The sequence below is a fragment of the Ruditapes philippinarum genome, unplaced genomic scaffold (genome assembly GCF_026571515.1).
Source record: "Ruditapes philippinarum isolate M1 unplaced genomic scaffold, ASM2657151v2 ctg2342_1_1_1_1, whole genome shotgun sequence".
Taxonomy (NCBI): Eukaryota; Metazoa; Mollusca; class Bivalvia; order Venerida; family Veneridae; genus Ruditapes; species Ruditapes philippinarum.
The window spans coordinates 57,219-84,989 of record NW_026854483.1 but is presented as its reverse complement, the minus strand read 5'-3'; the positions used below and the strand labels follow the sequence as shown (position 1 = coordinate 84,989).

At 32.3% G+C, this 27,771-nt stretch overlaps 2 protein-coding genes across 3 annotated transcripts in view; one reads left to right on the top strand and one right to left on the bottom strand.

Annotated features, from left to right (window-relative positions):
• Window positions 1-257: 257 nt before the first annotated feature.
• LOC132740240 (triokinase/FMN cyclase-like) lies at window positions 258-22,894 on the bottom strand. Of its 2 annotated transcripts, none has more exons than XM_060728105.1 (17): window positions 22,756-22,894; window positions 21,036-21,243; window positions 20,568-20,678; window positions 19,106-19,290; window positions 14,233-14,311; window positions 13,526-13,618; window positions 13,109-13,143; window positions 12,676-12,760; window positions 12,152-12,241; window positions 11,415-11,534; window positions 10,670-10,810; window positions 7,370-7,504; window positions 6,636-6,754; window positions 4,507-4,610; window positions 4,192-4,225; window positions 2,872-2,958; window positions 258-2,443 (listed from the first exon to the last, which is right to left on the bottom strand). In XM_060728105.1, the coding sequence occupies exons 2-17, from the start codon at window positions 21,232-21,234 to the stop codon at window positions 2,294-2,296; spliced, it is 1,767 nt and encodes a 588-aa protein (XP_060584088.1). In that variant the 5' UTR covers window positions 21,235-21,243; window positions 22,756-22,894; the 3' UTR covers window positions 258-2,293. The 2 variants fall into 2 exon arrangements, with proteins under 2 accessions (XP_060584088.1, XP_060584086.1); XM_060728103.1 differs by lacking the exon at window positions 19,106-19,290 and adding an exon at window positions 18,566-18,750 and having other exon boundaries at window positions 22,756-22,892.
• A 128-nt stretch (window positions 22,895-23,022) lies between these two features.
• LOC132740241 (uncharacterized) overlaps window positions 23,023-27,771 on the top strand; it is a 29,735-nt gene continuing 24,986 nt past the window's right edge. Inside the window, exon 1 of the mRNA XM_060728106.1 lies at window positions 23,023-23,706. Coding sequence (XP_060584089.1) covers window positions 23,652-23,706 — 55 coding nt within the window. The 5' untranslated portion in view covers window positions 23,023-23,651. The remainder of the gene's footprint in view (window positions 23,707-27,771) is intronic.

Genomic DNA, 27,771 nt, shown 5'->3' with positions numbered 1-27,771 from the left:
GTATACCTTAAAGCACCAGTAGTTACCCAAATAAAGAAAGACATACTTTGGCACAAACAACAAAGAATAATGATGCTGACTAATAAATACATCACACTACATGGATGACATATCACAATAAATTTAATACAAAAAGGTATGATTGTCTGAATCAAAGACAAATTAAAGAATATTATTTCTGAATTTGGCAGCAAACACAATTAAGATATGTTGATACATACAACTTTTCTCATCCATTCAGATAGGTAAATAAGCTGTTTTAATGAATTCTGTTTAATCTAACATTGAGGGACAATAATTAATTTGGATTTCTGGTTATAATTGCAGTTAACATGTAAATTTGACTATGTAAAGATCAATAGTTTCCTGTTAACCAAAATTATAGAAAGTCACCAAACAAAATATAAATAAATTTGACATTAGATGTAAAAACAGGTTTTTGTACACTTTATCAAGATTTTATTTAATCTAAATGGTTGACCAAATAACCACACAATTGGTACTGATTGTATAAACAGTTAAAATACTAGGATTAGACCCCTACACATAACCGTCATTCTATTGTTTTGATAATGATAATAGCTAAGATATTCAAGAAGTTAAATGTAAATTTGTTGTTACATTAAAGTCCAACAAGAAAACACAGTAATGCTATTTAACTCATTACCCCAAAACTTTGAATGTATACGGCTACCATATAATTATTTTAAGCTTTCCAGCATAGAAAAATAAGCAAATTTTCAAAGGCAGATTGAAAATTAACATAACATGTATGTAAAATCAACAACAATAAATTACAAAATTTCAAATTACTAAAATTCCATTAATCATAACTCAATAGACTAGAGTTACTGTTCTTGGCAAAATATGAACCAATGACTGTAAAAAGATTAAGAGTACTTAATAGATTTTACAAGGAAACATATGAAAGGTAAAAATTATTATTGTATAATAATGTCATAACATTAAGAAATACTGTGACTAATTCTTCCTTAATTTTAGCAATTGTAACTGACTAGGACGGCAATAAATTGGATGACAAAAGGACGATATATATAAATATACCCTGATACAAAACTATATGAAACAAGAGGGCCATGATGGCCCTGAGGTCGCTCACCTGTATATAGGCCCCCCCAACCCCCAACAAGTTTTTACTATATGCATATAGGGAAAATCAATGACCCCCGGGGCGGGGCCAATTTTGACCCCAGGCCTTTTATTTGAACAAACTTGGTAGACACTTATTAGAACATGTTTCATGCTAAATATCTTAGCCATAGCTCTTTGAGTTCTTTAAAAGAAGATTTTTTAAGTTACTATATGCATATAGGGAAAATCAATGACCCCCTGGGGCGGGGCCAATTTTGACCCCAGGGCTTTTATTTGAACAAACTTGGTAGACACCTATTAGAACATGTTTGATGCTCAATATCTTAGCCATAGCTCTTTGAGTTCTTTAAAAGAAGATTTTTTAAGTTTTTACTATATGCATATAGGGAAAATCAATGACCCCCCGGGGCGGGACCAATTTTTACCCCAGGGCTTTTATTTGAACAAACTTGGTAGACATCCATTAGAACATGTTTCATGCTAAATATCTTAGCTCTAGCTCTTTGGGTTCTTTAAAATAAGATTTTTTAAGTTTTTACTATATGCATATAGGGAAAATCAATGACACCCCGGGGCGGGGCCAATTTTGACCCCAGGGCTTTTATTTGAACAAACTTGGTAGACACTTATTAGAACATGTTTCATGCTAAATATCTTAGCTCTAACTCTTTTGGTTCTTTAAAAGAAGATTTTTTAATTTTTTACTATATGCATATAGGGAAAATCAATGACCCCCCGGGGCGGGGCCAATTTTGATCCCAGGGCTTTTATTTGAACAAACTTGGTAGACGTCCATTAGAACATGTTTCATGCTAAATATCTTAGCTCTAGCTCTTATGGTTTTTTAAAAGAAGATATTTAAAGTTTTTTCTTTCGGTTGCCATGGCAACCAGAGTTCTGCATGGAATTAAATTCTTTGAACAATTTTTAAAGGTGACCACCAAAGGAACATTCCTGTGAAGTTTGGATGAAATTGGCTTAGTGGTTTATGAGGAGATGTCATTTAAAGTAAAAGTTTACGGACGGACGCCGGACGGACGGACGCCGGACGAAAAGCGATCACAAAAGCTCACCCTGTCACTTTGTGACAGGTGAGCTAAAAAGTCTGTGATATAAGATATGGCAAGTATAATGTTGTGATCAGTGACTGATCTTATATAATAATGACAGCAATTATAAATCAATTAAGTGTATCTTGTATAGCCCTCAACCATACAGCTACAGCCATAGCACCAGGGTCAGGTTTTGTTAGTAAATCAGCACTGACATAGCTAGCACGTCCTGCACGAGCTTTCAAACTCTTTGTATTCTCTGCTGCACTTTCTCCCGCCTAAAATATAAAAAAATATTTTTTTTGTAATATCAACATTATCATCCTCTTATATTAATTTTACATATAATCATACCTTTGATCACAACGTGAATTAAAATTTCAAGTGAATATCTTTAACTAGTTGATTGGGGCATCGGTGACCAAGTGGAAGTTAATGTTGTTGACTTCAAACCACTTGCTCCTCACTGAATTTGGTTCAAATCCCGCCAGGAACTTTGGATTCTTTCATGTGAGGAAGCTACCCAGCTAGCTTACAGTGGCTCTACTTTGGTGTACGCTCGTATATAATTACCAAAAGTTATACTGATGCCAGGATGAGCAGAAAAGTGCTTTTAGTCTCTGAAATATTGACAAACAATAAGACTACCATCTTTAATGTTTCCACATCAGACATAAAATCACTCTCATCTCTTACATAGACATACCTTGACAGCTTCTTTAAAAGCTTCTACAGGTGACATATCTGCTAGCTTTCCTTGAAAAGTTTCCTTTGCTGCCCATAGTGCATCTAACTGTTAAATATAAGATGGTGTCAACCTAACTGTAGTACTCAAAACTGACAAAAACAAGTAGGATCAACATAGTCAGATTATAGCTTAAACCTTGACTAACTTATATCTGATCAAACCCAAGGTGAGGACTTTAAAAACAGATAGGTGTTAAGGTATATTTGATAAAATATCAACATTTACAAAAAGTCACTTTGAACTAGATTGTTGTTATCTTGTGTACACCTGGTTTTAGCAGTTGATCTGAAATGCCAGTATGAATGAACACTGTGTTTGACATTTAGTCAATACTTAATATGAACTGAAAACTGTGTTTGATAGATCTACCTTGTGGGAAACAAAATCTGCTATATTAACTACATTAAACTATACACCATACAACAGTCTTTTTTTACTATCCACATTTAACCAATATGTTTTTCTTTATATTTTACTTATGTAGTTACAGTCACATTACTGAAAGCGACATTATGCTCATTTTTCATTGTCAAGTTGAGATGAATTGTTTATATATTTCAAAGATTGACCATTATAACAGTGATTGACCAACAGTTGATATTGAAAAATGTTTAGAATAAAAATAAATAATAATAATAAAGATATAAATCTGCCTAAAATATAAAACACTGACTCTTTTTATAAATTAAATGTTTATAGAAATTTCCTTGCAATTTGAGTTATCGTTCATGCAAAGTAAATCAAAAATTTATAGGAATTATGGAATTTATTTTTTGACTTTCACCTGTTCATTCACTATATAATATTATCCTTGGATGGGCATAATATCACTTGAAATATTATCTGATTTGGTTTGCAAGCAAGAAAGATAAAATGTATTTTAATGTCAATACAAGTGTGATTATTTGATGTGGCAAAACTTGACTGTGAGAAAAGAGGCATAACTTATAACTTGTAAAAAAATAAACTCACTAATAGAACCTGTGCCGATCATGTTTGATAATCACAGAGGACAAGTGTTTGAAGTTTGAACCCTTTCCCTTTAACAGTTTTGGAGATACCAACATGCAGGTAAAAACTTGACCAAATTGTGATGGCAACACAGACACCAATGCCAGTATGATAGCTCTCCCTATTCTTTAACTAAAATGTTAAAATGGCTCTCCTGTGATTTAAACAGAATAAGGAAAAGTTATTTGTACATCACTGGATCCTTTTTGAAATAGTGTGTAATATGTATGGTAATTTATTTTAAGATAGAAGTGTATTGAAACATACCATTGTTCTATCACCAGGCTCAGCACCACCATACCTAAAATAGTGCATACTTTATATATAAAATGATATAATTTCTTAAAAGGACTCCACTGAAGTTTTTTAACATGACAGGACTGGAAATATTTTTTCTAGACTTATATAACATTTGATGAAAATGATTCACAATCTATATGAAAAACTTATGTGCAATTTTAGATCACTGATTTTCTAGGTCATTTTTATTGTGCAAAACAATCAGAAAATGAAAAGTGTTGTATCACTTTTAACATAAATCAAGCTAAGAATCAAGTATCAGAGGCAATATGGCTATACAACCTTTGTATGGCAGCTATACCAGCCACCATTGACTGTAACCAGGACTGTACTGTAACCTCTTTCTGTAACTGACTTGAGGCTGCTGTGAAAAACAAACTGTAGATCTGAAACATAAAATATCATCTACTGTAAAATCATTATTATTCGTGGGGCACGAATTTTCGTGGTTTTCGTGGGTAGGTCAATCCACGAATTTAAGATTCCACGAAATTTTATCCCAACTATTACTTCTAATCATGTCTCTATTCTATGCATGCGTCGCCGCTTTTCCGTCGATTATTGTGTTATGATGGTATACAGATAACCAGGTTAGTGACAGATTAAATCTATAAATAGTTCAGGTTTGCAATATTTAAGAAAATTGAAAGCAAAGTCGACTATATGTCCTGAATTTCAGTCGTATAGACTGCTTAATTGTTGTAGGCTACTTGATTGTGTAATCCAGAATACTTGACATAATCGAGTAAAAATGGGAAACCAGTGCAATAATAAGCGCTAATATAAATTGTCAGTTTGCTCTCATTAATTGTTAATAGAATTAAAGAAATTTTTGATATTAATGTCATTAGTAAAGTACACAAAAAATAATAAACAATCGCTAAAACGGATGAATTGTACATCATTTTGTCGTCTTTAAATGATCCAGTTAAAATTTTAATCTGTAATTGTGCGACTGCTATACCGTAAACATCAAAGACGTTGCCGACTTATTAATATATTCACACAATCTCGTATTATTCACTCATATTATTTTATATGCATGTAAATTTACACAGTCGATGTGATGTTGCGTGTAGTTACTGTCAAATATAGTAAGACCGATTCAAGGTGTAAACTTTTAAACGTGTCAGGGGTCGTATAAATTATGCAATGTTTACATTGGCGAATCACAGGGGCAGTGTGTACAATGGAGCTGCATATCATGTCATCTAAATGTGTTAATTGCAGTCAATTATCGGCAGTAACTGCTATCTTTATGTTATGCCTAGAGGCAAGGATTAGATTATTGACAAGCGCTGTGTGATATCACGCGGTAAGTAAAAATGCGCGACGGTTAATTTTAAGATTACTTTTCATTAGTTTTTTTTTTTTTTCAAGAAAAATGAAAATCCACGAATTTAAGAACCCACGGAAATGCCCGTTTTGATAAAACCACGAAATTTCATGCCCACAAATATAAGTGAATTCGCAGTATATACAAGAGCTTCCATGAAATTCAATTCAAATCTATTACAAAAATATGTATAACTGTCTACTGTTTTACAATGTGTCCATACAAAACAAGGATGATAGAATAGGTTTAGGCCAGTGTTTGACAAGCAAGTTCAAGATAGCTAGATGTACACATGCAGCTTCCTCACAAACTTACTGAACAAATTTAATACCCCTTGCATGAGTCAAACTTGTAGCATTAGGTATCGAAAGATCAATGTCTGTGAATTTAAAAATTCATGTCCCCATACAGGATGGCCCCCTAAGGTACTGTTGTTCTAACTATTTCCTGCAAATTGTACAAATAAAAATGAACTTATATTTATTATTATATAAAACTGTGTTTAACTGTTGCATCTTGACTTTGTAATACACATGCTATAAGAAACATCTAAGATAATCAGCTATGTTTTGAGGGAGAACACTATGATACCGTTGTAACACTTAAAATGAATTAGGCACATGATGTCACAGCAGTTTAAGCAGATGCACTTCACTTGTCAAAACATGAAATTAACTGTTTTAATGGTAATTATGGGGTAAAGCTTTGAAAAACACTAGAATTGAATACATTTCTAATTGTTTGTTTGATTTGGTTTTACATCATACAGACACAGTATATGTCATATGGCGACGTTCCAGCTTTACTGGTGCAGAAAGACCTGAGGTGCCCTTCTGTGCATTATTTCAGGCACAAACGGGTACCTGAGTAGAACCACCAACATTCCGCAAGCTAATAATATCCATCCTAATTCAAAAAGAAACAGTTAGGATTTCACTTTAATGGCAAAAAAGATGATGGGTGGTGCTCCATGTGGCAATTAACACATTTTCTGATTACACTGGAATGGTAAAGGGCACGGTACCGGCGAGGAGGACCAAAATTATTCCAGTTAAACACTGGTACACTAACATACCCCTCCAGAGGATCCTCCCATTACACTCTCTACAATACTGGCAAGTTCAAGTGACAGTTGGAATGGATTAGTGACAGAAAGTCCCGGATTTTCTTTCTTACCAAGTTTCTCTCTGATACCTTAAATATAGATATATATGTGCTTAATACATCATTATTGTAACATTACTTAGAACAAAGTAAAATAATTCTAGAGTATGTTTATGTATGATTTTGAAAATAACATATCAATTATTCATTATACATGTATTTCTAAAAGCCTTTTTTATCAATCATTTACGTTTATTCAAATTTGTATGCGATTCACTATTTACATATCTATCTATCAATCAAAACAGAATAAAGATATTTTATACTTTTGGAGAAGGTTCTAGTCCTAAGCTAATAATACATGTGAGGGACTAATGATTAATTCTGCCAAATTATCATTGTGATTTGAACTTACATGAATCTTCTATTTGGGAGTCTTTTTTTATTATTAAACATCAATAAGCTCAATCTCAACCTAATAAGACTCAGATGTTACTCTTCATAAAATAAATTGATCAAATCCTCAATGTGAATACATTAACTATCAGATTTCTGAAAATCATGACAAACCTATGCTAGTAACAAAATCAAGATCAGCTTGCCCTAACAAGCAGTCACTTTAACTTCACACAGGTAAGTTCTTAATATAAAACAGTACAAGTGTATTACATAGAATGGGTTAAGAGATCACTAGGGGTAACTTACATTGAGCACCACGTGACATTGTAGAACCACAATCACCATCTCCACTCTCACTGTCTAGTCCATCCAACATCTCCTTAGCTGCCTCTAGTCTCTCACATGCCTTCAATATCATATCATATATTCTATCTCCTTCATCTGTAATATAAACACATGCCTTCAATATCATATCATATATTCTATCTCCTTCATCTGTAATATAAACACATGCCTTCAATATCATATCATATATTCTATCTCCTTCATCTGTAATATAAACACATGCCTTCATTATCATATCATATATATTCTATCTCCTTCATCTGTAATATAAAACACATGCCTTCATTATCATATCATATATATTCTATCTCCTTCATCTGTAATATAAACACATGCCTTCAATATCATATCATATATTCTATCTCCTTCATCTGTAATATAAACACATGCCTTCAATATCATATCATATATTCTATCTCCTTCATCTGTAATATAAAACACGTGCCTTCAATATCATATCATATATTCTATCTCCTTCATCTGTAATATAAAACACATGCCTTCATTATCATATCATATATTCTATCTCCTTCATCTGTAATATAAACACATGCCTTCAATATCATATCATATATTCTATCTCCTTCATCTGTAATATAAACACATGCCTTCATTATCATATCATATATTCTATCTCCTTCATCTGTAATATAAAACACGTGCCTTCATTATCATATCATATATCATTTCACCTTCATCTGTAATATAAAACACATGCCTTCAATATCATATCATATATTCTTTCTCCTTCATCTGTAATATAAACACATGCCTTCAATATCATATCATATATTCTTTCTCCTTCATCTGTAATATAAATACAGTCTAACTTGCCCATGCGACCAAGTGTATTAAGCGACTTTTGTCTTAAACGACCACTTTAAATTCTACGATCATTTTCTCTCTATATCTTAAATGTATTAAGCGACTTTTGCTCAACGCGACCACAACCGCTAATTAGTCACCTAAATGAGATCAATCTTTTCATTAAACAACCACTTTTACCTGTCAAGTAATTGTGTTTTAGAGAACGCCACCTCGTAATGTCACAAGTGTCAACAATCAAAACACAACAAATATTCATCTGAAAAACTCTATTTCTCAAACCGTTTTAGCGTATGCAAATGAAGTCAAGTATACACATGACGTGTATTATCCAATAATATCTGATAAACAATGCAACGCTCCGCCCCTTCTGAGATGGTGTATACACTTCGTTTGTTGACATTTAGACTGCATTGAATTGACCTTGAACTTGATCAGGAATTAAATTAATCGTAACAACTAGATGTAGTTTGTTTATTTCAAATGAAACAAACTTGGTAGACACCCATAAGAAGATGTTCCATGCTAAACATCTAAGCTCTAGCTCATTGGGCTTTTTAAAAGAAGATTTTTTTAAAGTTTTTACTATACACATATAGTTAAAAACAATGACACCCCTGGGGCCGGGCCAGGGCTTTTATTTGAACAAACTTTGTAGACACTTACTAGAAGATGTTTCATGCTTAATATCTAAACTCTAGCTATTTGGGTTTTTTCAAAGAAGATTTTTTAAGTTTTTGCTATACACATATAAAGAAAATCAATGACCCCCAGGGCGGGGCAAATTTTGACCCCAGGTCTTTTATTTGAACAAACTTTGTAGACACTCACTAAAAGATGTTTCATGTTTAATATCTTAACTCTAGCTATTTGGGTTTTTTCAAAGAAGATTTTTTAAGTTTTTGCTATACACATATAAGGAAAATCAATGACCCCCGGGGCGGTGCCAATTTTAACCCCAGGGCTTTTATTTGAACAAACTTGGTAGACACCTATTAGAACATGTTTGATGCTAAATATCTTAGCCATAGCTCTTTGAGTTCTTTAAAAGAAGATTTTTTAAGTTTTTACTATATGCATATAGGGAAAATCAATGACCCCCCAGGGCGGGGCCAATTTTGACCCCAGGGCTTTTATTTGAACAAATTTGGTAGACACTTATTAGAACATGTTTCATGCTAAATATCTTAGCTCTAACTCTTTTAGTTCTTTAAAAGAAGATTTTTTAAGTTTTTACTATATGCATATAGGGAAAATCAATGACCCCCTGGGGCGGGGCCAATTTTGACCCCAGGGCTTTTATTTGAACAAACTTGGTAGACACCTATTAGAACATGTTTGATGCTCAATATCTTAGCCATAGCTCTTTGAGTTCTTTAAAAGATTTTTTAAGTTTTTACTATATGCATATAGGGAAAATCAATGACCCCCCGGGGCGGGGCCAATTTTGACCCCAGGGCTTTTATTTGAACAATCTTGGTAGACACTCACTAGAAGATGTTTCATGCCAAATATCTAAGCTCTAGCTCTTATGGTTTTTTAAAAGAAGATATTTAAAGTTTTTTTCTTTCGGTTGCCATGGCAACCAGAGTTCTGCATGGAATTAAATTCTTTGAACAATTTTTAAAGGTGACCACCAAAGGAACATTCCTGTGAAGTTTGGATGAAATTGGCTTAGTGGTTTATGAGGAGATGTCATTTAAAGTAAAAGTTTACGGACGGACGGACGCCGGACGAAAAGCGATCACAAAAGCTCACCCTGTCACTTTGTGACAGGTGAGCTAAAAATGCACAACAGAAAACATCTTCATTAATAGGGTTTTCGTGTTGGAGACAAGGAAAAACAACGGAGAAGTTAAAAAATTCTGGAAAAAATGTCAAACATTCAGTAATGGATCAAAACTGTTTTGTTAATAAATATCAGAAAGTTATTTTTTACATTTGCATCCATTTAGATTATCGGAGCGTACTAATTATTCGACATTTATATAAAAATGAAGTTGAAGAACATTACCACCGCATAAGAAAGATGTTATTTATAAATTTTGACTTTTATATCATGCTGACTGTCTTAAGAGACCGTTTCATTAAGCGACAGTTTTGGGCGTTTCCCTTGCGCGGTCGCTTAATACACGTTTGACTGTAGAGGATACTGAATGACTGTTCAATTAATTTTGTATTGAATCTACAAGAATATAATATTCTATTTATTACATATATATAATAAGAACTGTAAACTGTTAAAAAGAGTCATTTTTCATTTATACGCCTATAGTGTAACGCTATCATTAGCGCGCTTTAATTCAATTTAAGTCTGTACAATACACATTTAGCTCTTCATCTTTTTTTGTGTGAAATAAATATCAAATTGACACTAAACACTAAAACTCTAAAAGGCACTTGTATCAACCATAGATAACAAGTGTTTGAACTGACCTTTAGAAATACTAGCCCCTTTGATTTGTTGTCCTTCAGCATTTGGTCCACCTATAGGTGTCATTGGTTCTGGTGTTTGTCTGTCTGTCTGTCCTGGTCCTAGCAATGGCACCAACCATGCTGGAGCTGTAGTTGGTGCATCTGTAAAAATGGAGAATATTCCCTTATATTCAATTAGGTTATATGATAATATCTACTCAATATGGTGGCTGATTTGTGATATGTTATATTTTCGTTCTGTGAAGCACCAAAGACTACTTTGTCATGTTTTCGCTTCGCAGGACGCCAGATGACATGAGCCCATAATGAGGGTATGACAAAGTGGTGACATTGTTGTATTTTCCCATGGCGGCCAATAGGGCGAAAATAAGACAAAGTTATCACTTTGCTGTATTTTTATGTTTTTTTCTTGTCCCGCAATGTGAAAGATAGAAACACAACAAAGGTGGTGACTTTGTCGTATTATCAAGTTATTGCCTAGTACTTCTCAGAGCAAAAATATGACATGGCACGAAACAGCCATGATAACTCATTTATTAAATCCTCCACACATATTCAAAATTAGCTCTTTTCAACTGCAAAACCTGGTCAGAAATCTTATTTAGATGAAAATACAACATTAAGAATAAAGAAAGATCTGTTTTTAAAATTCATTAAGCTGGATAGTTTAATGTTACTCAATGTCGGTTACACTGGAGTCAAATAAAAGTTCAAGATCCACTTAAACTCTATTATGATTACATACCTAAACATCTTGTAAATGTATCATTAAGATGTAGCAATGATATAGAGATACCGGCCATCTCTAATGATGTTACATATGTACTACAATATGCCCTGTCAACTTTCAAGCCAAGATCACCCTCTGTAAAATACAAAGATAAAACCCATTATAATATTTTTCAATGTCAGAAATGATATCATATAAGTAACATTATTACATAAAGTAACAGAACAACTTTACTTGCTGAAATTATTGTACCAAAGTATAATGTCCTAATGACTAATGATGTTGACAGGCACTCTGAACTTAAAAGGGACAACTCTTGTCTTCTATCAAGAATCATAGCTCCAAGAGTTTCTTCCCTTTGAAATGAGATAAGTGTCTGTTTGTCCGAATTCAAGTTGCTACTATAAAGATGCTAAAGAGGTTCTGTTGCAACTTTCCAGGCACTGACAGGATTCTAACCCACATCTATGAGATGCAAGAAATTCAAAGTTAGAGATCTTAATCACTGTCCAACAGAGACCCTCTAAATCTGATCAGAGGTAATTCCAACTGATAAAGTCTTGTTCTACCATATATCACTGCATGTTTTAAGCAGGACCTTACATCATGTCAACACCTTTTTTTCTCATTTGGACTTGACAAGCACTTTACATTAAAGGAATCAATTATTGTATCATATATCCATAGCGTGATGTGTTCAAATTTCTCTAAATGTAAACAAGTGAGTAAAACAACAAATGATGACAATTTACCTAGATACTGGATGGTGTCCTTGGCAATCACATTCATCTCTAATACTGACATACCTCCTAGGTTATTGATCATACATGCTACCCTGTCACCTGTATATAATTATAAAAAACAATGTTTTTTTTTTGTTTTTTTTACTTAAACATGTATATAGTGCACTGTCTCCTGTATATATCTATGTTCAATTACTATTACATGCTACCCTGTCAACTGTGCATAAATGTCCATTTACTGATATATGAATTTCATTAAACACTTCAATCTTATGTTATTGCTAAATACACAGTACCAATAGTTTCTATATCGAATATTGCTTTACCCAAATATATCAAATTAGCATTTAATGTTCCAACATCAAATAAATATCAGTATGTTCAGATAATGGCACTTTATTTATCTCTAACATATTTAACATCAAGTTACATTTGATAAAATGATTCAAATGCCAGAAAATAATTGTTTTTTGTCCCATCTTACAATATATACCATTAACCTATTTCAAACTTGCATAAACAGTAAAACATACCTGTTTTGATAGGAAGATGTGTGCTGTTTTCAGGATTTCTCATATGATCTATCATTACCTTCACAGTCTCCTTCGAAGTCATTAACTATAAACAATAATATTATACACATTTACTGTATCATACTATTCGGTCAGTATATGAAGTTTTCCATAAAATGATGAATGGTTTTGCCCAAATGTGAAATAGGGATATTACTGGTTTAATATTTAGCATGATAAAGAGTTGTATGTACCAGTATGACTTTATATTTGTATGATTATGTATGTATGTATTCAACAGAAAATAAATGATTCTGATCATAATATAACCAGAAACTTCTTATTATTTTATCAATATTCTGTTATCCATTACTTTACCTACACTCTACATTACAAACTCATTGGCAAATATAGCTGAAATAAGGGATACTCTGGTGGTATTTGTTTTACTTACTTTGATCCTTTTGACTCCCGCTTCACCATGTAGCCCTGAAAATATCAAAAAAATCTTGTCATTATACTTCTCCTAAACCATTAAAATCAGATTTAAAGTATTTGTCATGAGTTGCAGTTTGGATCATAATATTCGTCCTAAGGGTAACTACCCTACCCAATGGGCGTTAAAAAGGCTTGCCATATTTACAGCTACATTAGCCTGAAATATTTCCAGTGTCACAACTAGATTAATGAATTGTATCTCCCTTAACCTGCTGAATTTATACAACATACTTTTCTCATGACTGAAGGACTTCAATATCAAAATGCAAAATTTGAACAATGGTAAAGATGCAAGTCACACTGAAAATGTAGACTGGCCTGGCTTTATATTGTTGGCATTTCAAGACTTAATATTCATTTGTAAAACACTAACCTAGTCCAAGCTCCATCTCATCTGACTGGACAGTAAATAGAGGACCACTAGATCCAGGTGTTGAGCATGCTCCTAGAGCTAACCCTATTGTACCTGTAATATATCAATGTTAACATGTCTATAATACATTTATAGTCTCATATATCAAGAAAATCAAGGTGTGTTTATTTCAACTGAAAACCTCACTGGATAACATGAAAGAAACAACAAACTGAACTGCCAATGAAAACATGGGTTACGAAAATTAAAAGGTTTGTTAACATTAATCTTCCAAGAGAATATACTATACAGGAATCAATAAGTGAAAATATAAATAACCACTGAATCAATAAGGCAAATAATAAATACAGGAGACAGGTGGCATAGTTATTAAGGTAACTGCCTGTTAACATAAGAAATGTAACCCATGCTTCTTTACTAGTATATAACATCAGTAAATGTACTTGTTAATTTATATAAAATCTACAGATTGTCTTCATAATCCAGCTATAATAAATATGTTCAAACTTAACCTAGAATTCCATTGAATAGACATTCAGTTGACATGCCTAACATTTGATTGACCTTAGATTAAACTAAACTTTCAGTATAGAGACACTATGCAATATGACTTTTGTTTCAGTAGGTGGCTATATAAACTACAGGTGGTTTGAACAAGAAAGGATAGTAATAATGTGAAAATCTCATGACGTAACTTAAGTTCTTACCCATATTATCAATTGCTTGTTGAGAGAGCTTTGTGACCTCATCTAGACTTTTACCCTCTTCAGCCAGTGCACCTGCTATCTATAAAACAATAACATATGCAATTAACTTAAAGTTAAATGTTGTTGTTATCTTTAAAGAATTAATCATACATGCTTGAACAAAAATCTGCTTTTATAGAAACATACCAATATGATTTGATCTTCCTTGACTGTTATTTTAAAGTACCAGTGTCTGGCCTAATTTGATTGGTCACTACCTGCAACTAAACTGCAGCATTTTTTCATGTGTTTTGTTTTACTGTTTTTATTTAATTAAAGAAATGTAATCACAATAATATGTATATAATATTTAAACGCATGTAATATGAAAAATCACTGCAATTTAGATTGTTTAGGATAGATTGGGGGTTATAGAGGGGTTTGAGGGTAGTGACCAATCACACGCCAAACACCTGTACCTTAAACAAGGGTTATAATTGTTCATATAAACCATGAAAAGATGACATTCTGAAAAAGTGAAATTTAGTGAAATCATATCCATGTACTAAATTACACAAAGAAAAAATTCTAAGATAGGTTAAGATGTTATTGAGACTATGATCCCAAAGGCAAAGACATGTGAGAAGTTTCAAGTGAACTAAAACTTTAGTGGATATTGAGATCTAGTTACATGCAATACATTAACCAAATATAAAACCAACACTATGGCAAGTAAAAACCCATTATATTTAGAATAGTAAGACTAAAAGGTTAATACACAGGTAGAGTCAAAAGGTGATAATCGGTTCACTAATTGAATAATGGCACAAAGGGTCTTGGCAATTATGACATAACATTTGACAGTAATTCCCATGGCACAGAATGGTTACATGACATTCATAATCAATTGAAATCATGGTTAAATTTGTTACTTAAAAATTCAAATTAACAACATTTAAGTATTGCATGTTTAACATTTTGACTACTATAGGCTATATATACACATGTATATATACCTAAATACCAGGAAGAAATTGTGGAACAAATCAGAACATTTATTTACATGAACTAAATGAACTAATCTAATATTATTACTTTCTATGACTTTCATACCAGCTAAACCACCTTGAAATGCTCAAATTATACAAGTAATTAAGGAGCCGGATTGGGTTGGCGGTGGCTATATAAAGCATTGCTATAAGTAATTAAGTATCTCTTACAGTCTAACACAATGTTCAAAGCAACCAATGTTCAATACATAGTACATGTTTGTCATAACTTCAGATGTTGCACCTAAAATATCCTTTTCACAATAAACCAGCATCAGGTCTTGTCATACATATTATATCACTTAAAAGTTTATCCTAGCACCTGTTGGCAGATGAAGATATGAGATCATAGGCACTAACCTGTAAGAAAATTGTAAGCACCAAAAGGCATACATATCAACTAGCATGTCAATATACAAACTTTCTGTTTTAACATAAATGTATATGCAAAGCAATAATGAGGGAAAATGTCATGTACATTGTATAGTAAGTATTGATGGAAAGTGAAATCTTGAATGGCATGCAATATGATCAGTTTACAAATGAAATATGTATTTCTCTGCTAGTGCTATTCAAAGTCAAAAGTTAAAACAATAAAACATAAAACTTCAATTTGCAAAATAAAACAAAATAGTGAACCAATTTTTATAAATATTCTAAGTTAAAAAGGGGTTTAACTCGCTTACTCCATATATATTTATAAGACAGGGTATAAAAAAGATAGTTGCCCTACCCCATTTCTATGGAGGGCGTTTTTTGCCAAAATTCCAGACATGTAAAGTATTCCTTTTACAAATTACTTTTGAGAATGCGAATTTGTATGCCTACCATTTTTATTGTACCCGTGCATAGCACATAGTATGCCTGTTAATCCAATCTTTTCATTGAAGGTTCCCGCCTTTATGTAACAAAGACCGTAACAACTTACCTAACATGGAAAACAACAACGAACTTACAAGTTTGTATCGTCCAGTGCATACAATGCATATGCAAATTATGCACACTTAAATATATCTATCTGTACCTGAAATATACAAATGAAATGTAAAACTCGAATACTGAAAATAGAGTTTAAGAAAGCATGGTTCCAGTTGTAGAACTACAAGAGTAAGTTTACACAGAAGGCCCTAATATGTTTAAAATGACAAAAGTAGATAAACAAGGTTAAACGATTTTAAGTCATGCATGACGCCCCGCCCATCTTTGAGTAGTTATGAACTTTTGCGGACAGGTATAAAACCCGGCGTCTCACCTCTTTTCTAAATAAACCTGAAGGAAAACACGCCGCATTCTTCCAACATATTTTTGTTGCATTAGTTACAAAAAATTTTTCACTAGCTACATCACTTGAAAATTGCTGATTTTACCATTTATTTAATACAAAATGATTAAGATAACTTATGCACTAACTTTTTATTAAACCTCGTGTTTTTCTGAGAAACATCGGCGATTTGGAAATTTTGGACGAAAAACAAGCGAGTAATTTTATTCATAATCTAATATTGGCACAAATTTCATTTGAAACAAAAACTATGTGAGTATTTGAAAAATAGGATTTTAAAGCGGTCACCGAGATTTTCTTTCCGAAATCAAGAAGGTACTTATCTAAAGCACATATGTACAATCTTAAATAAGGTATGTTCAGTGTTAATAAATACTTTTTTAATATACTTGAAGCTTATGGTGCTAACTTTCATTTTATGTTCATTTTCTATTTTGAAAATTGATTAATTTATAAAGTATCTAATTGATTTTCTTGACGAATATATGAGTGTAGTTTTAAAGGAGAGAGAGAAAAAAAACAACGATAAATTTGAAACAAAATTGTTTAATACTTCTACGTAATTTTATTTTTTAAGGCATCACTAGACAGTTCATAAAGGATTCTTTTATTTGACACCAACATTTTAAAATTGATCTAGAAAATGAAATAGTAAGTAGGGGGTGCCGTGTTTTTCCTACTGAATTTCAGAGTGTGGTTTTCAGAAAGTAACATGGTAAACTTTAAAAAGAAAATTTTAATACTTCTCCTTAATTCATTTTTATTTTTATGCATTATATAATTATAGACTTAACACTTATGAAGCACAGTTTTATTTCAATCCAAAATTATCAAAATTGATTACAAAATTAAAAGGAAAAGTTTGGAGGGGACGCCGTGTTTTTCTTACCGAATTTGAGAGTGTGATTTTCAGAGGAAAAAATGATAAATTTTGTAACAAATAGAAAGCTTATGGATCTTTCATTTGATACCAAAATTATTTATTTTTTATAAAAATGAAAAAGTTAGAAGGGACGCCGTGTGTTCCTTCACTTATTTTGAGAAATAGGAGAGAAGCGCCGGGTTTTATACATGTCCGTACATTTCCGTAACAGTTCCGTAACAGAAGTTTCCAAATACCCAAAGAGGGGCGGGGCGTCATGCATGACTTAAAATCGTTTAACTTTGTAAATCTACTTTTGTGATTTTAAACATGTTACTGTGTAAACGTACTCTTGTAGTTCTACAACTGGAAACACGTTTTCTTAAAGTCTATTTTCTGGGTTCGAGTTTTACATTTTATTTATATATCTCAGACTATAAGTGTGCAAACATGCTTATGTATTATATGCAATGGAAGATACGAACTTGTAAATTTATTGCTGTTTTCCATGTTAAGTCAGTTATCTACAATTAAACTTGTTATTTAAAAGCTGGCGCTTTCAATTAAAAGATTGGATTAAGAGGCATATTATTTGCTGTACACGAATGCAATCAAAAATGCTAGCATTTTCAAAGGAACACTTTACATGTCTGGAATTTTGGCAACGAACGCCCTCCATACATTTCATGGTAGGGGCATACAAATACATAACAAACATGATATTGACACCGAAATCTTTATTTTTTAATTTTGATCTTAACTTTAAAATAGCAGTAATGGTATATTATCTCATTTCCCCTTGATTTCAAATATACATAAAGTTTCCAACATATACCATTTATTCATATTATCTCAATGATTTTAATTTTGTGTTCTATTGAGTTTTATCTCCTCTGAAATTTAAAGTTTCATGTCATCTAACAAAATTGGCACTTTATCTATTTATATCTTAATCAAATTACTTTAACCTCAAACCTGTATGCAAATAAAACTATCATCTTAATATTGTAAATTTATCTTATGCTCACATACAAAGTATGACACTTAAAAAGACACAAGTAATGTAGAATTGACTAGCAAGGCTAAGGTAGGGACAAGCAAACTGGTAGGGAAAACATTACAGCTAGCATAAAGGGGAACGGTTCACTCTATATGACTAACCTTATGTATAAATACAGTACCACCAAGTCCCCTTCTACCAGCTGTTTTATCATGTGATGTTAGAGCCGAGTCTTCTCCCACCACAACAATGTCACATGACATTCCCTCAGCCTTTGCTCGCTCTAGAGCTAAACCAAAGTTGATCCGATCCCCGGTATAATTTTTAATGATTACAAGAGTTCCCGCTATGAGAGAAAAATAGTTCTATTTTCAATACATTCAAGGTACAGCTGACATCCCAGTGATGTATTAAATGGATTATTTCATGGTAAAATACAAGGTTGACAGAGTTAATATAAGACAATGATTCAGTATTAAATGAAATTCTAAGTGGACAGAATAAAGGACAGCAGGTTAAGGGAAAGCATGTTTCATTATTTTTCTTTACCCACTTGAAGGAAAATGTGGTAAGGTACACTATACTTTAGCCAAGATGGTAAAACTAGGTTATAGGCCACCACCAGTATGGCACTAGACATTTTCCGTATAAATGGAGGATTCATGCTTCTTGAGGGAACGTTACAATCTAGCTCTTTTCACCTTAATAAGCAAGAACATTCCACAAAGACCCCGCCTCCCTGCTGATTTATCTTGAGATGATGTTGCACAGTCCTCTCCAATTGTTACAGCAGATATTTTCAAACCTTCATGCTTTCCCCGCTCCATACCTATCCCAAAATTCAGCCTGTCCCCAGTGTAGTTAGGAACCATTACTAAACATCCACCTTGAAAAGCATAATAAATCTAAAACATATCTATATACAGCATTATGATAATACAACATATCACAAGTTCTTAGTAATTACACAAATAGGGGGGTCAAGATGTGTTGACTCATCCAAAATGTTCAAATTAAGTGATTTAACCTAGCCTGAGGAAGTTACTTTAAACAGAAATTACCTGTTTTACTCATCACAAGATGCTTTTCAATTTTGGGTCATTTTACACATGTTCACAATTATAATAATTACTCTGGAAAAAAGATGTGAGCAAATGATCTGAAATTTTGCATAGAAGTTATTGGTCTATGGAACATTAATCAAGTAAAATTATTTCTAGTTCCATCATGTCAAAAAATCTCAGTGGAGTCCCTTTAATATGCAGCTTTGATTCTTTTCTTTGGCGGTAAGGACAAGGCCAGGATCTTTCATTAAATTCAAACAGTCCCAGATAAAAAAAGTAAGATTTTGTTAAAATGAAGGTTTTATGAGAAAAAGTAGAAAAAAAACAACTATTTTTAGTCTCACTGACCATGACCATAACCCAATCAAACTCTGCCCTATCTAAATGTAAATGTTCTTGCAAGGAATCTATATACCAAACATCTAAGATATGCTGAAAAGGAGGAAAACATATCTTAACCTCAGTGGCCTTGATATTGATCCAACTGGCTTAACACCCCACAAAATAGTTCATGCCAGGTAACATATAATTGTCACATTAATTGGTCATTATTAGAAAATGCTTTATGAGAAAGTATGCAATTGTTAATGGAGTATAGAAGGACAAACCTGTTAACTATTATTTTGTTTACCAAAAACATTTAAGTGAGCATAAAATTGAGCATTGTGTACAATTTACTTTATAATATTCTGAAACTGACATCATATCTTTTGAATAAGACATCACATCTTTGCTAGACGACTCATCTTTTGTGTTACACAACTAATCTTTGCACCTGATGTGTTATACAATAATACATGTACAACACATCGTTTGTGTCAGACATCACATCTTTTGAGTTATATATGAGTATCACTTTTTTGTGTCAGACAACACACAATTTCTGTTTTGAAAGCCTCCAAAATAGCACTTAGTGTATATGTTACATATAAGCATTTATTTTTACCCTAAAACAACAAGTTTTCTTGATCCATAGCATGTGCACATCTGAACAGTACACATGACAGACATAATTTTAGTTTACCCTCATCCAAGGAAATACAGATATATAACTTCCATACAAACTGTATTAAAACTTAAATTATGAAATATTATATACCTGGATTATTTTTGGTTATCATTCTAAGGCCAGTGAGTATATCCTGGGGTGGAGGTGATGTAAAAACAGAGCCTGCTACAGCACAACTCAGCATTCCACTTCCAACATATCCTATATAAACAAAGGTAAAATCACTGATGGGTATTATCAGGAAAAAAACCCAACATAAAGTGAAAATGAAAGCCAGAATCAGATGTAAGTACAAATAATCAGATGGAAATTTTGCTATGGTCCCGGTCCTATTAATGAATCAAAGCTAATAAAAAGGATATAAGAACTTTCCTTAAAGTAAAATAACATATAAAGTTGATGACATTCACAGCATATAAATATAATTTAAAGGCCTGTTACGCTTTAGAAATGCTTTTTAATGTGCCTTTGAGAATCAAAAACAGTCATATTATATTTGAGAATTAAAAAAAGTCATTTTATATTATTATAACTTTGTATACAAATAGATGTATTTACCAGCATGTGCAGGCTCGTGACCAGATCCTCCCCCACATAGTAGAGCAACTTTTCCAGCTGTCTTCACACTTTCTATGTCAGCTCTTACTACAACCCTAGAATCCTTAATAAGTCTCAAACCAGGGTTAATTGTTACAAGACCCTCCAAATTCTCATCAACACACTTCTCAACCGTGTTCAACAATTTCTTGCCAGACATCGCTTAATTCTGTAATCAAATACTTCAGCATATTTATTAGCATTTAGCTGCATACTTAAGACAATCCAAAAGTCCCATCTTCAGTGAATGGTGGGGTATTCTACATGAAAATAGCATATTCCTTGAAAAAGTGCCATTCTTAAGGCACAAAGAAGTGGTAAATTATTTTCCGAAAATGCCTTTACACCAATAAATTCTATTTTAACATAAAAACACAGAAGTGACAGATCATTCCCTCCACTTATGTGATTCAGAAATTAGTCATTTTAGCCCAAACCAATTACATGTATATACATTGAATAGAATAATTTATGCATCCATTCCCACCACAAAAAGGCTTAAAATTCAAGTACTTTCTTTTTCTATCCTAGCTGGTCAAATTCTTACCTCCATAATGACATAATCAAAATATATTGACATGCCAAAGCTTGATTCTCAGATATTTTCGTTTTGGGGCAGAATCTCGCTTTAATGTAGAGGCGAGATATTGCCCAGACACGAAAATAACACAATATCTCGTCGCGCAGTACAATTAGTTGGACTACATATTGACATTGAACAGGTCTAGGATTTCATGATATTTACGGACAGTCTGTAAATTTATGGACCATCTATAATTTTACAGATTTTTCTATCTGTAAATTTATAGACATTAAATGCGAAAAGAGTATAAGTTGTATTAAAATTAAAAACCGCAGTTTAATAAGAATAAATTTACTGATTATATGATTAAATGTAACAGTATGATAAGATTCAGAACAATTTGATGACTTTCAATTTTCACTTTTAACAAAAATTTCAAACCCAGTCATCATACAAAGATGAAACTTTTCTCACTACCTTTGTTAATAGAAGCAATCAATATAACAACTTGTTTTAAGCTGCGGATTTTAGTATAAAACTAAAAACAGCAAATTTAACATTGAGGATCTGTAAATTTATGCACAGATACTTGGGGTTTGGAGCTCAAAACGCCTTTAAAATCCAAATATAATGCATATTTGTCAATCCCAGGACATGTACTGATTATATATATCAAAAAAACTTAATATATGCCGTTTTGAAACAAAATCATATTTCAACAACTATAATAATACACGTATTATTATAGATGTTGAAATATGATTTTTTTTCAAAACGGCTTATATTAAGTTTTTTTGATATATATGATCAGTACATGTGCTGGGATTGACAAATATGCATTTTATTTGGATTTTAAAGGCGTTTTGAGCTCCAAACCCCAAGTGTCTGTGAATTTATGGACTGAAAAATCTTTAAATTTATAGACTATCCATAAATTTACTGACAGTCCATAAATATCATGAAATCCTAGACCTGTTGAAACAGATGTAAGATAAAGAACCAATACAAATATTTCCTTGACTTTGTCCCGTTAAGGTATTAAAGAAAACAAATACCGTTTATATTTTGTGCAAATATATACTTTCAATTTATCATATATGTTGCAGTAAGTGAATGACAATAACTATATGCTTGGAAAACCATAAATATATTACGTACCTGCGAAACACCCACAAAAATTATATTTTCAGAAGATGACGGTGCACCGTGAAAAGTTCTTTTCTGTGATGAAACATTTTAGTAACCTCCCCTGGCGTTGCGTAGATTAATTGCAATTTGTTCTGTACTTACTAAATGAAAATTGTTTGTTCTTTAAGATTTTTTCTTAACATCATTATTCATCATGTCATAATTAGATTATTGCATTTTATTCCCCTGACCATGTAGTCAATGGTCACGAAAAAGTTTTGTTTGGTCAACATGTACTGTAGGACTTTTGCACGACACTTTTTGTGTCTCATAAGATTACATTTTTTAAGGGAAAAAACGATTGATTTACATTGCATGTATCAACTCTGGGAAATCTGATTTTTCTAAGACGACTTTACATCCTATTTATCCTATTTTAATTTTTCTATAAACATAATAATCACTCAAATACGACTTCATTTAATTATTAAATTGTGACTTGCATTCTTTTTAAAAACATTTTATTTTTCTTCCCTAAACTCGCAAAAGTGATAAATAACAAAGAAATCAGACTTTCCCGCGTTTGTTCCAGTGATGCCCGATGCAACCCCAACTTACATCAAAGGCCGCCGACAACTCGTTTGATGTTGATTTTCCCGCGCGTAAACGGACTGTTCCATTTCGAAGTCTAGGAGGTGTGACATATTTAAACTTGATTTTAGCATTTTTTTCACTGTTCGGAATCATCAAGTTCTAAAATATTATTTTTAAAAAACCGAGAGGGAAAGCAACAAATATTTTGCGTTTGAATTTAGATTTTGTTAAACTTTTCTCTTTTTGCCCTTTTTGAGAATGGATTTGGCCAGGTCGGATCTTCCGCAACATCAGTCTCTGCTGAGATTCTGCCTAGTTGACACGTACACACGATGGATTGTTTTGACCCTTTTAAAGACTACTTCGAGCTGGAAATTCCAAGAGGAGGTTTGATTTAATTTATTAGTTCTGTAGGCATTAAAGGAGAATTTTTGCAGTTTTTTTTGTTTTTTTTTCATTTTAAGCGAAATGCCTCGCAAATTATGAAAACATATTCAAGCAGATTTGTGTCGCTTAATTTAAATTTTATTTGACATATCCAAAAATACAGTATGAAGTTGTGGTTACATAATTTTTTATTTCTTTTTTCAGTGAAAAATCAATTTGATAGGATTAAAGAATTTGACATGGAATCTTTTCTTGACACAAAGCTTAAATTATAGTATTTGTTCAAAAAGTTAAAATTGATATGTCTATCCATTGGCATGAAAATTTGCACAATATTTTCGTTAATTTAAGTCTTTGTAAGCACCAACATCATTATAAGCAAGATTATTGACATTTATTATGTTTTATACAGTATGTTGTGCAAATTAATATTCCTAGTATATTACAGTATTATGTATACTGTATGGACATTTGTCACCCAGTCCCACTCTTGCATTTTTTGTCCACATAACTTATAAAAGCTTAAAGGCCCATTATGGCCCAGAAATGCTTTTATTTTTATTTCTTGAAAGCTTTATTTTTACTTAGTTTCCAAAAAGTTACTCATGCCAATTAGCTGAACAATATTTTGCTTCTGTTGCTGTACAGCTATAGTTATTAAGTATTGAAATCAAAATACTACTTTTTTTTATATTTTGCTCGTTTTATGACAAATAATTGCACATTCAGCTGTATTTTCTTCATGTAATAAGCATTTAACATACTTTTTAACATTATTAAGTTATTTTTTATCTTTCAGTTTACCATTTTTTTATCCAAAAAAAGCTAAGGTTTGAGGCAGTGGGAAAAAAAGATTTTTTGATTTTTAATTCATGAACATTTAGAATAGCATCTGTTCTCTTTTTAGTTCATCTTTATGCTGATACATATTATGATATAACTTGCATTTACCAAAGAAACAAAATTCATCTCTGATTCCATATCACTATAATACACTAAAATGGGTCGGTCTATTTACCCCAAGACTACTCTGGGACAGAAATATCGGTCGGTCTATTTACCCCAAGACACCCCATGATACCCGAAGACTACCATAGACTATCCCAAGACTACCCTAAGATACCCCAAGACACCCCTAGACTACCCCAAGACTACGCCAAGACACCACAAGACCACCCCAAGACAAGACACTTTCACTGACATGTATTTTTTTTCATTTTACTTTGTTTACGGGGGTAACTATGCGATTTCACATGTACACATTGAATTATCTCCCTTCATTTATTTCCCTGTAAGATTATAAATATATTCTTTTTTGTGCAAAATAGTTAACAACAATGAAATAACTCCAAGTCCCAGATTGCGGGGTGTATATATATATTTTTATTTCACCTGCCCCACATTTCGTTAGATTAACATAGTCTTATTGTTTCAGTAAAATTTATCTAAATCACGATATTTTTTTCATATATTTTAAATATTTTATTGATGAAAAGTATACCCATACATACAGGGTTCTCGGGGAAGCTTATTTCGGCGTCCCGGTACGCATGTTTATTACAGCTGGACGCAAATATTTCAGAGCAAGGATTCCATGTACGCTTAATTTTGCCTGGGGACGCATAAACATTACCGATTGTTTACAACCACAAATGCGTCTGCGCATGTCAGTCTATAGGTAGGCGGTCCTATGCACATCGACCTGTGAAGCGATTAGCCAATCAGCGAAAACGCTTCCGATCATTATCACGCAATAGTGATCAAACTAATGTATACACGCGCTGTACAGTACATGCATGTAATTACCAGATATAACACGCGGTGATAATTTTATATCTTTGATCAACAGTTGATTGGAAATAAGCAAATTTTACCGACAAAAGGATAAAATTATCGACTATTTATGCCGCAAGTTTAAAGACTGTTTTCTCAAATTACAAATGAGTGTAATTTTGAATGATTGTCGAATATTTTCGGCATTTTCTAGGCACAATTTTGCTTTAGTTTCATTTTGCAAAAACTTTCTATAAGAGTATTAAGATATTGTGCTGAAATGCCAGGACAACAAACCAAAATACACATACGCTTTTCTTTGATATTTAGATTCTATCCGAAAACTGATCCCGAACATCGGCGATTTCACGTTCGCCAGAAACCCTAAAATTTCGCAAAAATTCTCGGTTTCCAAGCCAAACATGCGAATGAATTGTTCCTTTATTATTTAATCAACATTAAATCTTTAAATATCGATCTTCAATTTGCCCCCTTTTGGAGATATTTGCTAAAATAATTGTCGATCGGATGAATCTCTTACACACTGTGTGAAGCTATACACGATTTTCCTATTCATTCCGCTAAACGCTGCCTATATATATTTAAGTTTTTTTACAAATATAAACTTTTTGTCTTTAGAGTGGACTTATTTAACCAGAATAAAATTTGATTTGGTATAAAAGTGAAAAAAAAACAACAAAAAAACGATTTCCGTGTGTTGATGCATTATAATGAAATAATTTCATAATAAATATTAACAACAGAACAATAATTATACTATGTAGTTCAGTTTTTTTTGAATAACTATAAACTTTGGAAGTTTCTTGAATATTCAAAATATCAGCAATGCTATTGTGAGCATTGAATGACTAATCTGTAAACATATTAATTGTGACGCGCTTTTGGACTCCAACTTTTTCAGGGTTGGGAGTCCATGGACTCCATGTTTTAAAGTCCTAGTGAGAACCCTGACATAATTGACAATATTTGATGTATTGAACAGTAATGTTCAAGATGACAGGTAAATAATCAGTTATAAGACTTTCCCAATTTACACAATATATAAGTTATTTGGGGTAGTCCTTTGACTAAAAATGCGTATATTTCTGTCCCAGATTAGTCTTGGGGTGTATAGGGGTAAATAGACCACCCCAGATATATACACATTTTTAGTATCAGGACTACCCCAAGACTCTTATATATGGTGCAAATTGATATACGACTACTGATTATTTACGTGTCATCTTGCTACTGTCAAATACATCAAATATTGTTAATCAGTCCCCTACCGGTCTAATCGTAGGGGACTTTAGGTTTACCCTCCGTCCGTCTGTCTGTCAATCTGTCTGTCCACAAAACTGGATCCCGCGATAACACAAAAAGTACTGAAAATATTTTTATGAAACTTGATATCTGGATAAATGGCAGTATGGAGATTATGCACTTCCTTTTCTTTTCTTCCTTTGTTGAAAATTCTGGTTGCTATGGCAACAAATAGACTGAAAATATGGCAAATTTTACACATAAACTGGATCAAGTGATAACTCAAAAAGTACTGAAAATATTTTTATGAAATTTGAAATATGGGTAGATGACAGTCTGGAAATTATGCACATCTTTTTCTTTTCTTCCTATGTTGAAAATTCTGGTTGCTATAAATGTATCTACTTGAAACGTCATATATATGTTTCTTATTATCACTCAACATTTGTGAGCAGGTTAAATACTCTAGCAAGACTATATCTAGAATTATGTCCCCCTTGAACTTAGATTTTTTTCGAGAAATTGGTATTTTTTACTCCAACTTCTTCATTCCGTATAGGATTTACTTTAAAATCCCACATCATAATAATATGACAAGGTTAATAAATCTAGATCCATATTTCCAGAATTATCTCCTCCTTAAACTTTGAATTTTTCTGATTCATTCTTTAACTTTCTTATTTCTTCATGGATTTTCTTCAAATTCAAAATAAACATTCATTATCAACACCTACATTATATTTTTGTTTTTAATTTTCATCTTTGTTACTTACTATACATTATAGTTAATGTTATATTTGAAAAAAATTTTTTTTAACTTATCTTCTTTGTGACTATAAATGGTATCTTTAAACTTCAGTAAAACTCGCATCAATGTTCATAAATCTAGCATTGTTATTTTTAAGAGTTATCTCCTCTTTAAGAATTTTGTATTAGAATATGTTATATTTTGGTAACAGGGATGTTTAAAAAAAATAACTTAAGAGTCTCCTTCAGTCTGTCTGTTCATAAAAACTGTTTCCTGAGATC

Excerpts from the sequence above, each read along its gene's own strand:
- LOC132740240 (XM_060728105.1), bottom strand. The coding sequence starts at position 21,234 with ATGTCTGGCAAGAAATTGTTGAACACGGTTGAGAAGTGTGTTGATGAG. Across the intron at positions 14,312-19,105 it reads GAATGTTCTTGCTTATTAAG|ATAGCAGGTGCACTGGCTGA; the intron begins GTGAAAAGAGCT and ends ATTGTTTTATAG. Across the intron at positions 13,619-14,232 it reads ACAAGCAATTGATAATATGG|GTACAATAGGGTTAGCTCTA; the intron begins GTAAGAACTTAA and ends GATATATTACAG.